The 13,688-nt window shown below is 40.2% G+C and overlaps 1 protein-coding gene across 2 annotated transcripts in view; it reads left to right on the top strand.

Annotated features, from left to right (window-relative positions):
* Positions 1 to 13,688, top strand: part of LOC127570775 (INO80 complex subunit D-like) — a 105,620-nt gene that overhangs the window by 71,062 nt on the left and 20,870 nt on the right. For both annotated transcript variants that reach the window (XM_052016607.1, XM_052016598.1), the window contains exons 6-7: positions 6,113 to 6,222; positions 10,343 to 10,476. In XM_052016607.1, coding sequence (XP_051872567.1) covers positions 6,113 to 6,222; positions 10,343 to 10,476 — 244 coding nt within the window. The remainder of the gene's footprint in view (positions 1 to 6,112; positions 6,223 to 10,342; positions 10,477 to 13,688) is intronic.

The raw sequence follows: 13,688 nt of genomic DNA, 5'->3' as shown, positions 1-13,688 counted from the left end.
CATCCTGACAAGTGCAAAGTGATACATTTTGGGAAGTCAAATAGGGACAGGACATATACAGTAAATGCTAGGGCGCTAAGGAATGCTGACAAACAGAGAGACCTTGGGATTCAGGCCCATAGTTCCTGAAAGTGGCAACAGAGGTTGATGAGACAGTGAAGAAGGCATATGGCATGCTAGCCTTCATGAGTTGAGGCATGGAATATATAAGTTGGGACATTATGAAGCAACTTTACAAAATGCTGGTTAGACTGCATTTGAAGTATGCATTTCTGGTTACCACACAATGGGAGTGATGTGATTGCACTGGAGAGAATGCAAAAGAGATTCACCAGGATGTTCAGTTATGGGGAGAGATTGGATAGGCTGAGCTTGTTTTCCCTGGAGAGGAGGCTGAGGGGTGACCCGATAGAAACATCTAAAATTATAAGATGCATAGATAGGGTAGATAGACAGAAACTTTTTCCCATGGTAGGAATATTAAAAAAACAAAAGGACATAGGTTTAAGATGAGAGGAAGGAGTTTTAAATGGAATTTGAGAGTAAAGCTTTTTTTACATAGAGTAGTTGATGCCTGGAACTTGCTGGTGGAGATGGAATCAGATACAGTCATTACATTTAAGAGATATTTAAACAAGCAATTAAATAGGCAAGGCATAGAAGGCATACAGACCTAATGTGGGCAAATGGGATCAGTGTAGATGGGGAAAAAGATTAGTGTGGACATGGCAGGCTGAAGAACCCATTTCTGTGCTGCACAACTCTATGACAGTGAAGACCAAATTGCCATTTGTCTTCTTAAGTGCTTGCTGTAACTACATGTTAGCCTTGTGTATCTTGCTCACCAGCACAATTCCTCTGTGCACCAACATTTGCCAGCTTATTGTTACTCAAGAAGTACTGTACATTTCTCTCATTCCTATCATGGTGAATAATCTCCGTTTGCTACATTCTATCCCATTTACAGCCACCTTACCCAGTCATTTAAACCATCCAAATCCTTTTGTAGACTCCTTTCTCATAACTCACTTTCTCACTTAGCTTTCTATAATCACCAAACTTAGATGTGTTACACTTTTTTTCAGACAAATTTCTAATATAGATTGTGAATAACCAACATTCTTGTTTTGAGCCTTTGTTATCATCTTCTCTGACCAATCGATGTTGCATGACTCGGGGCACAAGAACATCCTTCTTAGTTGATCAGTCTGGTTAAAGAAGAGTAGATTATTGGGCCAACCCAAGCCAAGAACAGACAAGGTGGAGGGTGGAGCGAGGGATTGTGAATGGGGATAGATGAATAGGGAAGGAGAAAAGGGAAAGGCAGGAAAACGTCATCAGAGGTTGAATGGAAGATGATCAATAAATGTGAACATTATACCATTCTTCTGTTTCTCAAAAAGGGTTGAGTGCAATTTCAAACTTCCCCTCTATTTTAAGTCTATTTATCTGTTAAGCCAACAATAATCAGAGCAGCTTTCCTTCTTTCTACCTAGAGGTTGCACCGATTGTTAGGTGTGGTTTTGCATATTATTTGAAACCAAGAATAGCAAATAGTCCTTGGCATTGAACGTTACATTGTTATACTATTTCCATGGGAGATATCCACCAAAAAGCAATAGTTTTTTTTCATAGAATCCGTAAGTCCAACCAAAAACTTTAATTAATAATTTGGTTGGGGGATAGTGGAGGATGAAATGATTTAATGTGATTCTCAGTGCATTGAGCTTGTTGAACTTTCAGTTAGTATGTCTTCATTATAGCTTTTAATCTGCTTAACACAGGAAGGGGAATCTGGAGGTGCTGTAGTTCATGTAATGTTTAGAAGGTTGCTCACTCTTCTGTGTTAAACTGCTTTAAATACAGCAGCTTAATGTCTCAGGTCAGTGCAGAGGTAATGAGACTTGGTAGCCCGTTTGATTGTATCGTTGATTCCGAGAAGGAACAGTCTCTGAGATTCTAAGTTAATTCTGCTTATCAGCAGGTGTCAGGATCAGGATTATACATGATTCTGGAGTTCTTAAAGTTGGAAATGTATTGTTCCTTATGTTTCCTCAGGCTGGCTAAGACTGACCCAAGGTTGCTGCTAATCTATCTTCTTCCTCACTTTTTAGCAGATCTCCAGAAAGTCCTTCCCCAGATTCAGAGTGCACAGCTAGGCCTTGTCAAATATCATTCCCATAGGAAAGCATGACAGTTGGTTAGGCCTTGTCCCCAGGCGAACCAGCTGTTGAGGAGCTTGAGTTTGTGACTACCGTTGACATTTGCAAACATTAAAAAACTATTAAAAATGAAATATGGTATTAAAAGTAAATTATTTCTTAAAAACATGAGAGAGCACTTAAATAATTAACTACAATTAAATTAACTCAATTAATTCAAAGAATATAAATTGTCTGTAACTTGCCAATCTGCCTTGCAGTTGTGCCTCTCCATTTAAATGAATGGAGTTGCTGAACTTCTGCCAGCTCTAACTTGGCAGTGGTTCAGCAGGTAGATTTCCTGGCTTAACTGCTAGGAAAATGCAGAAATTTGCAGTCCAGTATGGAAGCAGAGTAACAGCAACCATCGGGTGTGCAGAAGTGTAGGACAACGTGCATTTGTGAGCGAGTTTGAACTTCCCCCGAGTTATGCAGGTAGAGGTTGGCAAATCCACTCATAAATTTTAGGTCGTAAAATATTTATTTTACAGCCCTTTTAATCCTCCATTTATCAAGCCCAATAAGAAGGGTTAAAGTGCTTCAGCTTTTTTGATGCTTTATATGTATGTTCAAAGAGGCACTTATTGAATGCAACAAAACCTGCTGGAGGAACGCAGCAGGTCATGCAGCATCTGTGGGAGGAAAGAAACCGTCGACGTTTCGGGTTGAAACCCTGCATCAGGACTGGCCCGAAACGTTGACAATTTCTTTCCTCCCACAGATGCTGCATGATCCACAGAGTTCCTCCAGCACGTTGTTTGTTGCTCCAGATTCCAGCATCTGCAGACTCTTGTGTTTCCACTTATTGAATGCATTGGTATGTTTGCCATTGCACGTTGTATTAAAGTGGTATTCACATTGAGAAATTCTCAGAGGCTGAATATGGACAATTGACAGCAAGGACCTGATGATGAATGAATACAAAACATTGAATAGCCCCAAGTTTGAGTGCGGCATGAAGCAGTGCGTTATAGGAAGAGTACCAGACCCATGAAACGGTACAGCAAAGATTCATTAATGTGTGATGATGGTTTGTGCAAATGAACAAAAACACTATGAACATTGGATGTCAGTTCACCATAGTTAAACTGGTTAAGAGACAGTCTAATATACTTCCTAACATTTCTATGTTTTGAAAGAGAAAATGTCACAAAATGTTGATTGAAACATCTCTAGATCTCATCTTTCAATTAGCACCAGAATAAAAGGACAATTTATCACAAAATGGAATGCTCTACCAAAAAATATCAAGTTCAGTAGAATTTGTATTGTTTGATAGGGAATAAGACAAATGTTTACAAATGAAAATACAGGGAGAATAGGAATACATCATATTACATCAGTTGAAGAACTAGTTAAACCCAGCAGTCATCCTTCTCTGTGGTACAACTGCTGTGGTTAGCAGGTTCCAGATAAAGGAGACAGACTTTATGCCTGAAAATGCTGAAACATCATGCATATTGGAGCTGGGGAAGAGGGAATGATTACAGTTCATCTGGAGAATGGCAGTGAGACAGAGTGAAAACCTGAAGGTTTTGACTTGATGGAAGAAACAGCAAGCTATGGGATTGTAACAGAGTCAAACTCACCAAACAGCAAATTGCAATCAGATTGAGGGAGGGATAGACTATAGGGAAATAGAATGAAGAGCTTTTCAAAAGAAAACAATAAAGAATTAAACACGAGAGAGTGGGGAAAGCTCAATAGAAAAGTGGTACATAATAGAAATGTCTAGTGTTAACTCCAATTCTGGACACCATAGTTTAAGGAGAATGCAAAAGAAGTTTGCTGGAAAATACCAAGGATGAAGAAGTTCAGGTCGGTGGAGACACCACTGAAGCTTTAAAATAGAAGGTTAAGGGGGAATTTCAAGTTCAAAATCTTGACAGATTTTGACTGGAAAAAGTTTCTAATTATTTACTCTAAGAAGATTCCGTAACCAGAGGACTTAATTTTTGTTTTTCTTCTTCTTGGACAGTGCCTCTGGTTTGAGGATGATTTACTTCCACTCCAGCATTTAGAAATGGAAAAGGCTACATATGATTTCACTTAGCATGAGGTGCCTGTTGCACGTCGCCTTGCATGTAATCTTGGCAGAGTGAAGTCTTGGTCCAGTGGCAGGGAGTACAAGACAGTTGGAGACCAGGAGCTCAGTGCACATGGGCATGTACATACAGCCTCCTGGAAGCACTGTCACACCTGCATGCAAAAGCACGTACATAGACAAATACATGCACTCATGCCCACACCCTCGTCCTCAGATCCTCTGTTCTCTCTTTCCACTTCAGTTCTTCTTTCTCTACTCTGCCTCCCTTTCTCCCTCCTCTAACCTCCTCTTCTATACTCTCTCCCTGAGTCTCCCTCCACAACCTGCACCCTCAGTCCCCTTTCCTCTTAGTCCCCCTTTCCTAAACCCCCTTCTCCTTCCTGTAAAGCTCCTTTCTCATCCCCCCTCTGTTCTTCCCCCTTGTCTCCCTCAGATCCCTTCAGCTTTTTCCTCGCCAACTACCCATCTGCCTCAACCTACCAGTCTCCAGCTGACAACAGACTACACTTCTGTCTCCCCTATTCTCCAGTTGCAGACCACTCCACAGCCATCGACCATACTCCCTCCCATCCAGCAGCCACACCTCCCATGGCTAAGGACTTCAACCTTACCTTGCAGCAATGAATTGTTGAGATCTGGAATGACTGCTTACTGGGTGATAGAAATATATTTGGTAGTGACTTCAAAATGGGGACCAAGTAATAAGTTAAAAAGCATTGAGCTGTCAAGCTGTGTGAGAAGGGCAGTTTTACTAACTGGATAGTTGGAAAGCCAGTGTAAATAGTTGGTGTGATTCACTTATAGAATCACAGTGCAGTGCTGAGAATAGAAGACAAGAGGATAAGCAGAACAGAATTCAACCAATGTAGAGGAAACAAAATTGTAAAAAAAAATTATAAAACAACAGGCAGCAATTGTGTTTGTTCTAGCATTAAAAGCTATTCAGACTAATCTCATTTCCCAACACCCGGTCCAAGAGAGAAGTTGAAACAAAATAGAATCATGACAGTGCTGAGAGAAGGGAATGCCCAGGAGTGGAAGAGACTGATTTGAATCACAATGGGGAATCACTTTGCTGTTTGGTGCCAGTCCTTGATCCTCCAAATGGCCTGGCTAATTATATTCCTGAAATCAAAACCACCAAAAGCAGATTTGCTCGTCATTGGTTTCCTTGCTATTTTGGGACCTTGCAGTGTGTAAAACATCCATAGAATTTACCTATAAGGAGCTGTCACTACCCTGCGGAATGGTTTCTGTCTGAAATGATGAATGCAAGTTGTGTGGTGTACATATTTCTGATTTTAGGTTTGCTTTGGGATGGGGTGTGGTGTGATTACAAAACCATAGAGCACTTTGTTGTGGTGTCTTCTGCCTTTTAGTTTAAGCAGCTCTTGATTATCAATCAGATATAACTAATTGCTCAACTTAGAAAGAGGGATTTCAAGTATAACTGCTTTAAATTATACCAAAGATATGTGCTTGGGTAAGATATTTTACACTTTTTAGGTCTGTTCTCTCTTTTAATCTTTTCTGTGAAACCCAACATACTTTCTAAGGGATGGGGATGTGTTCCCTGCTACAGCCATGTTACTGGTAACCAGCAGATGAACAAAGGATCCCAACGGCCTCTGCTTTATCACTCCCTGTTGAAAGCTGCCTCTGCATTCATCCCTGATGGACCAATCTGGGATTCTGAAGTGGGAAGGCCTGCTTTTAACACTTATATTCCATCGCACTATTGCACAAGTGCGTGGAAACAAGTCTATTGGACTATTGCACAAGTCTTGTGGGGCCTGGCCTTAAGACAGGCCTAAAGAGAGGTACTATCAAAGGCTGACTAATCTCAGTGTTGTGTTCTTTTCAGCATGAAGCAGCCAGACCACAGAGTAGTGGAACCAGCACTGTGTACAGGAGCCATCAAGGGCCAGCATTGCCCCAACATGTCTCTTCCATACACCAGGCATTGTTTTCAACGTATCCTTAAATGTCTCCCTTTCTCGAACTGATAAATGGAGTTGACACTGTAACAGCCAAGGAAGAGCTCTGAAAAAACTGTGCCAGGAATTGCTGCATCATTAATTTCCATCATCCACTTTGTGTAATGACTTGAGCATACCATGAAATTGAAAGGATTGTTAAAGCGCTTTGAATGGATTTGGTTGAAGCTTATGGCACAGGAGAGCATGCAGCCCGCTATCTCTATACCAGTTCTCTACTGGGGTAATCCAAAACTAATCTCACTGCTGCACTCTCTTCCCTAGATCTTGCACTGCTTTGAATGTTTATCCTTAAAATGACAATAGTCTTTGCCTCAGCTGTTCCCCGAGTCTAACAGAACTCCGTGAAGAAAATATTTGATGCTCATCAGCACCATCCCTTGTGATTTCATGCCCCAGCCAGCATAATAAGCCTTCCCCATTCAAAACTTTTCAAGATTTTATAAACCTCCCTTAAATCTGATTTTCTGCTGCAGTGGAAATAGTCTCTGGAGTTTCTCAAGCCCCTCCTTTTAACTAGTTTCCTATTCCTGCTGAGTTTATGCTGCAGTTCTCCATGACTTCTTAATGTACTTTGTATAAATGAGGCATTGAAAATTCTGCACACTGCTCCAACTGTTAACTTGTGCAAATTTATCACTGCCCCTTTGCTTTTATAAAATCTGAAGTGTTGCAGATGTTTGTATTATGGGTTTATCTTGCAATGAATAATGTTTTTGAAGTTCCATACCTCTTCTGTTCACCCTTCGATTCCTTTTGAGTAACTATACCCCTTGTGCCCAAATACCCAAAAAATTTACAATCACATTTATTCATGCTAAATTTTCTCCACCACAAGTTGGTCCAACCCACCAGCTCATCGCTGCCCTCTTCAAGTGCATTACAAATTTACCTGTGGAATAAATTTATACAGCTGCAGGGGATAATCCCAAAGTATTTATATAGAAGAAAATAAATTGGACCCAGCACTAACCACCTTGCTTCCAATCCTTCTCCAATCTGCATAGCATCTTTTATCTGTAACGCTTTAAAGCCAATGCTTTCACCAATTAACTATTCCTTCTGCTACATGTCTTGGTATGACATATGCCTGGATTTTCATAATCTCTCCCGTGAGACATCCTGATTGAACATCTTAAATCAATTGTATTTTTCTTGCCTGTCCAATTTTTTTCAAATGTAACATACTTTTAACCCATGCATTAATTGTGGATTCTCAGAGTTTGCTACAGTTGACAATAGACTGACTTACCCTGGTGTATTCCTCAATTTTTTTGAGGTGTTAAATTATTTATTTTCAAATCCCCTGGCAAAATTTGCATATCTGAAGAGTTTTAAAGATTAGGACAATTGTACCTTCTACATCCTCTCTGACATCTTCCAGCAGTGTGCTTGTTATCAGAGACTTACCTATCTTAATTTCTGTTTTTTTAAATTTTTACTATTTTTCCTTTCTAAACCCAAGCAATGTCTGGATTATCATTACATCTGTTATTGTCATTTAATGCTCCTAACTCTCCCATATTTATTCAGATTGTTTTGTGCATTCACATACACCTCATCAGTCCTAAGTCAACTTCTTGCGCAGTGTTGACCCAATGTTTTATCATTTAGCTTCTGAGTGACTAAACGCTGTTCATGCCTCATAGTGTCTTGCAATCTTTTTCCCTTTCTCCTTTTGTCGGTGTTTTTGTTTTAATTTGAGTTAAGCAATTTTACTCCAGCAAGATTATTAATCAAGCTCTTCGCCCTCTGGTCTTTGTGTATCTCTGTCTTCTTTAACTTTAAATCCTCTCCCTCTTTTATTTGCCCACTCTGCAAGGAAATCGGTGTGCCACTTTGGTTTAAATGAAGGCTGCCACATTATGGTAGCCTTCCAAATGGTATCTGTCAATGAGAATTCAGTTAACTTTTCAAAAATTTGAGATAAAGTTCAATTCACCAAAAATAATAAAGGAGTTGGTTTATTACAATTTTTATTAAGTTTGCTAGCTGTTGCTTAGTGGAGAGCGCACTTGCCTCTGAGTTAGAAGGATGTGGTTTCAAGACCCTCATTCTAGATATTTGAGCACAGGGTTAAGCTGACACTTCAGTGCTATTACTGAGTGAGTACTGCATTGATGGAGATGCCTTCCTTTACATGAGATGTTAAGGTTTAGGTATATGGGAAAGATTTTGCAGCAGCATTTGCAAAAGAGCGGTGAATTTAGTCCCAGTTTTCTCAATATTTATCTCTCAACCTGCAATTGTTTGTGGAACCTTGTTCTGTAAATTGGCTGTCATATTTCTTCTTACAATGGCAGTTAAAAGACTTAAATTACCTCACTGACTACGGACCTCTTTGGAAGGACCAGAGACTAGGAAAGGCACTTGACAAATGCAAGTCTTGTTTAGATTTTGAATGTTTCATGATTTAATATCTTGGTGATGAGACCCCTAGCAGTAATTCTAACTCCACCAGATAGTGATGCCTTTGCTTCCAGACGGCCAGAACCCATTTTGATTTCTTGAATATTTTAAGACTGATTGCGAGGCATGGAACATATGGCTGCATTTAATTTGCCTTCGTTCTGAATGTGCCTGGCTTTCTGAAGTAGTTTTATGAGTGCAGGGAGGGAAGATTTGCTATCTCCTAGTCTTCACTCATTACATTTGAAGCTCTGGCTAGCTAGGTTGTTCCATTAATTCAATTATTTGTGGTGATTAATTAAGATTTGTAACCCAAAATGAATAGTGTTAAAGTATCAGTGCAAGTTGGCTGCCAATTACCACTTAGTGTTCGGCATATATTTAAATTTTGCCTTGACGGAAAGATTGATGATAAAGCAAGTAGTACAGACAGAGCATAAAATTACGGAGATGCTCATAGATTAAATAAGTGGAGGGAAACGATGTCAGCTAAGTTTTAACATGCATTTTGGACCACAGTAACACAGATACAAATATTATGTAGATGGTGAAAAGCTCAAAAGGAAAAGATCACACATATTACCAAAATGTAGTAATTGAGTACAAAATAAAACAAATGGAATATTAGCCTTTATAATTGGAGGACAAGAATATAAAAGGGGGTAAGTTTTGCTGCAGCTGTAAACCACCCTTATTATGCCGCATTCAAATGAATGTGTCTTTTACAGGACACTACATATAAGAATGAATATATTGTTCTTGGAAGGAGTGTAGCACAGATGAACCAGAATGATACAAAGATTCCAAGGAGTAGATTATGAAGAGAGGTTTAATTGTAAAACAAGACCTGGATTCCATGGACTATTGTAGATCAAGGAATGATTTGAGTGAGGTTTCTAGGATTTTGACTGGAATTGATGGAATAAATGGGGAGGAATTTTGTCTGCAGGACAAGGGAACATAACCTGAAAGTCAGAGTCAGGCCATTCAGACAGGCTGTTAAGAGTTGCTGCTTCATGCAGAAATTGTTAGAAATGTAGAACTTTTCCCGTAAAAAGCAGTAGCAGCTAGCTCAGTTAATAACTAAGTCTGAGATGCATAGACCTGCGAGACAACAACATAAAGGGATACAGATTCAGGGCAGTGGGATGGATTTGGGACACACAGTCTTGATGTTGTTGAATGGAAGACCAGGATTGAGGGGTTAAGTGGCCTACTCTTCCTATTCTTGAAGAACATGCTGAGCTTTTCACACAGTATAAGCTTAGTTTTCCAGAAATTATACTTTGGTTAAGTTCATTGACCTCCAACTCTACCTTCCATTGGTATGGGTCCACAATATGACTGGTACCAATCCCCCTGTTGTAGGTTGGCTTCAGACATGACTAGAAAATGCCATGTTTCCTTGTCACCCATTCTGTATTGCGTCTTGAAGGCATGAAATATAAAATCTTAAGGATGGGGGGATCTAGAGAAAGCATAGAGCCTCAAGATGGTCACTTCACAATGCTCCCAGTGAATAGCACCATTTAGGACTAATTGCTCTGATATTTAATGAAGGATTATTTACTGTGGATCCTATTGTTAAACAATCACTGAATCACAACAGTTGCATTGCTCTTCTAAACAGGTATTCACCATACTTCAGTCCAGGGCTGATTCTGTTTCCTTGACCTTGCGCGATTCAGATATCTTGTTGAGTCGCTCACAGCAGCTGTTCTCAAGCTGCACGGCCAAGTTCGCAGATGGGCAGCAGTGTTCCATTCCAGTGTTTGACATCACACACCAGACCCCACTGTGTGAAGAGCATGCAAAGAAAATGGTAAATATCTTGAAAAACACATAGTGTGTTTTCATTTTTTAAGGTGAACTAGTTGTAATGAAGGTTACTGATGGAGATAGAGAAACCTCCATTTTTTTTGTATGTGGTGTCCATATTCCGAGGTCTGGATTTAACAATTATCACAAGGCTTGCTATACAGCCATCACCAGAATGCTTCTTGAGCTGAGTGCATGAGGAGGAGGTTTAATGGAGATTTTCTTTGAGTAAATATGTGAAAGCTATTTCCTGCATAACATTAATGGTTTCAGTACAAGGATACTGCATTGGCTGCTGGGAGATGCCCCAAGATGATAAAAGGTGCTGTCAAAATACATTTAATTTCTGTCTTAAGTTCTCTTAGATGCTGGTGTGATGCTGGGAAATTGAGAGAAGTTAGAGGAAATTTATCTGTATCAAGAAAAGTAGAAATGTGGACTGCCATGCCAGAGGAAGACATTTGTTAAGGGAGAAAGATGTACACTGATTGCATAACTGCATGGGGTGGCAGGGAGTGATTGTCAGTGAAAATAGTTTTGAGTGGTTCTGGCAGCACGTGGTACAGAATCTGGAACAAAAACAGAAAATGCTGGATATACTTAGCAGGCCAGGCAGCATCTGTGGAAAGAGGAACAGTTGATGCTTCGTCAGAACTGGGAAAGGAGGAGATGCAAGTGGGTTTTCAGTAGGAGATGCAAGTGGGTTTTCAGTAGGAGATGTGTAGAACAAAGGGAATGGCTGTAATAGGATGAGTCAAAATGGCTTAATGGGGACACTTATCAGCACATTAAGCTTCCAGGTCTGTGTAATGAGTTGTTAATGGTAAGGTGGTGAGACCTGCCAGGCAGGCTGGACTTTGTGTGTAGAAAAAAAACAGAAAGTGGAAAACGCTGGAAAAACTAAGCAGATTGTGCAGCATTTGTGGAAAGAGAAACAGTTAACATCTCAGATGAGGGAACCTTCACCAGACCTGAGAAAGAAGTAAGGTAAGTCTGGGTAGCAGTGAATTTCTCTGATAGAGTGAACACATGGCAGGTGGGATGAGGTTACGTGGTGGTGTAATTTGTGGCTGATGTGACTCTGGCATTCTGGAACATGTTCAGCAGGCCAGACCATACACAGAGAGGAAAAGACTAAAGGATGGCAGGTGGGAATGTAGACAGGAAGAAAGAGCATGTTATCTAAAGTTACAGAATTCAATATTAAGTCAGAAGGCTGCAATGTGCCCAGACAGAATATGAGGTGTTCCTCGAGCTTGCATTGAGTCTTGTAACAGTGCAGGAGACCAAGGACAGAGAGATCAGTGTGGGAGTGGGGTGGTGAATTAAAATGGCAGGCAATTGGAAGCTCAGGGTCATTCCTGCAGATTGAGCACAGGCGCTCCATAAAGCGATCACCCTTTCCGTGTTTGGTTTCTCCACTGTAGAGAAGACCACATTGTGAACACCGTATGCAGTACCCAAGATTGGAAGAAGTGTAAGTGAATCACTGCTTCAACTGGAAAGGTGGGAAGGGAAGAGGTGAAAGGACGTGAAAGGTTGCACAGGAAAGTACCGAATGATGGGGACTGGTAGGTGAGAATGGAAGAGCAGACAAGGGAGTGATCCCTATGTAAAGCTAAAAGAGGAGAGAAGGGGAATGTGTGTCTAGTGGTGAAATCTTGTTGAAGCTGGAGGAAATTGCAAAGGGTGATGCATTGAATGTGGAGACTGATGGAGTAGAAGGTAAGGACCAGGGGAACTTTGTTCTTATTCTGCCAGGGGATAAGGGGCAAGAGCAGAAGTGCCGGAAATAGAGGAAGTGCAGTCAAGGGCTGTGTCCATTATGGTGGGAGGAAAGCCACAGTTAAGGAAGAAGGAAGACATTAAAAATCGGGATCACCTTGTGTAAAAGTGCAAAGGCAAGCAGCCTGTAAACTGCTACTAAATACCTCCAGATTAGGAGCCTTGCTTTAACAATGACCCAAAGTTCAGCAGAGTGATTGTTTCTCTACCAGTGTGATGTTGCAGAATGGACTTGGCAATTTTATTCAATGGATGTGGTAGTAGCTGGACTGCACCAGAGCTGAGAGCTGTCAGAGCAGGCATCTCATCAGTCTAGTTGTCTGGTAGCACAGCACTTAGATTACTGGATAAATTCTGGAGGCCTTGCCCTACAATCTGAAAATATGAATTCAAATCTCACCATAGGAGCTGGAGAATTTAAAATTCAATTAGATTAGTTTATTATTATGTACACCAGGCTGCAATGAAGCTCAGAGTAAACAGTATACATGCTAATAATAAATACAATGATGAGCACAAAACAACAGAATGGTGCAAAGATTGTAGTGCAATCTGAAGTAGCGCAAAAGATTTCAATTCATTAGATTAGAATGGTGACTATGATTTACCAGATTATATAAAAACCATATCTGATTTCGGAATGTCCTTTAGGGAAGGAAAGCTGTTGCCCTTACCCTGTCTACATGTGACCTCAGACCAAGATCAATCTAGTTGACTCTTTAATACCCTTTGTAAAGACCTAGCCAGCATCCTGTGAGTTAATGAAAAATAATGTCCATTGGATCAAATTTGCTCACAGAAGTTTACAAAGAACTTCAATTGTATAGTGTCACCTTGTTCAAGTAGTTTGAATTATGATAAATTGCTTGGACTTGTGCTAGTATGTTTATACCGAAGACACCAATGACAAATCAGAAGCTACTGAATAGCAGTTTCTGACTCTGCAGTGCATCAGGTTCTAGTTAGTGACCTGTAAATCCAAAATCAGTACAACAATGGCATCAACTGCAAGGTGACCTCTTGGCTGTTAATCTCATTTTAACTCAGAAATTTGTAGAGTGGCATTCATTGTCCAGTGTGACCAAGCTTTAAACTAAGCCCCTGATCCATGTTTTAGGGAGAATTGAGTGGAGATTGAAGCCCCTCATGATACTGTATATACAGTGGCATGCAAAAGTTTGGGCACCCCGGTCAAAATTTCTGTTACTGTGAGTAGCTAAGCAAGTAAAAGATGACCTGATTTCCAAAAGGCATAAAGTTAAAGATGACACATTTCTTTAATATTTTAAGCAAGATTACTTTTTTATTTCCATCTTTTACAGTTTCTAAATAACAAAAAAGGAAAAGGGCCCGAAGCAAAAGTTTGGGCACCCTGCATGGTCAATACTTAGTAACACCCCCTTTGGCAAGTATCACAGCTTGTAAATGCTT

This window comes from Pristis pectinata, chromosome 1 (genome assembly GCF_009764475.1).
Source record: "Pristis pectinata isolate sPriPec2 chromosome 1, sPriPec2.1.pri, whole genome shotgun sequence".
Classification (NCBI taxonomy): Eukaryota; Metazoa; Chordata; class Chondrichthyes; order Rhinopristiformes; family Pristidae; genus Pristis; species Pristis pectinata.
The sequence above is the reverse complement of the archived record's forward strand: the minus strand, read 5'-3'. Positions and strand labels throughout refer to the sequence as shown.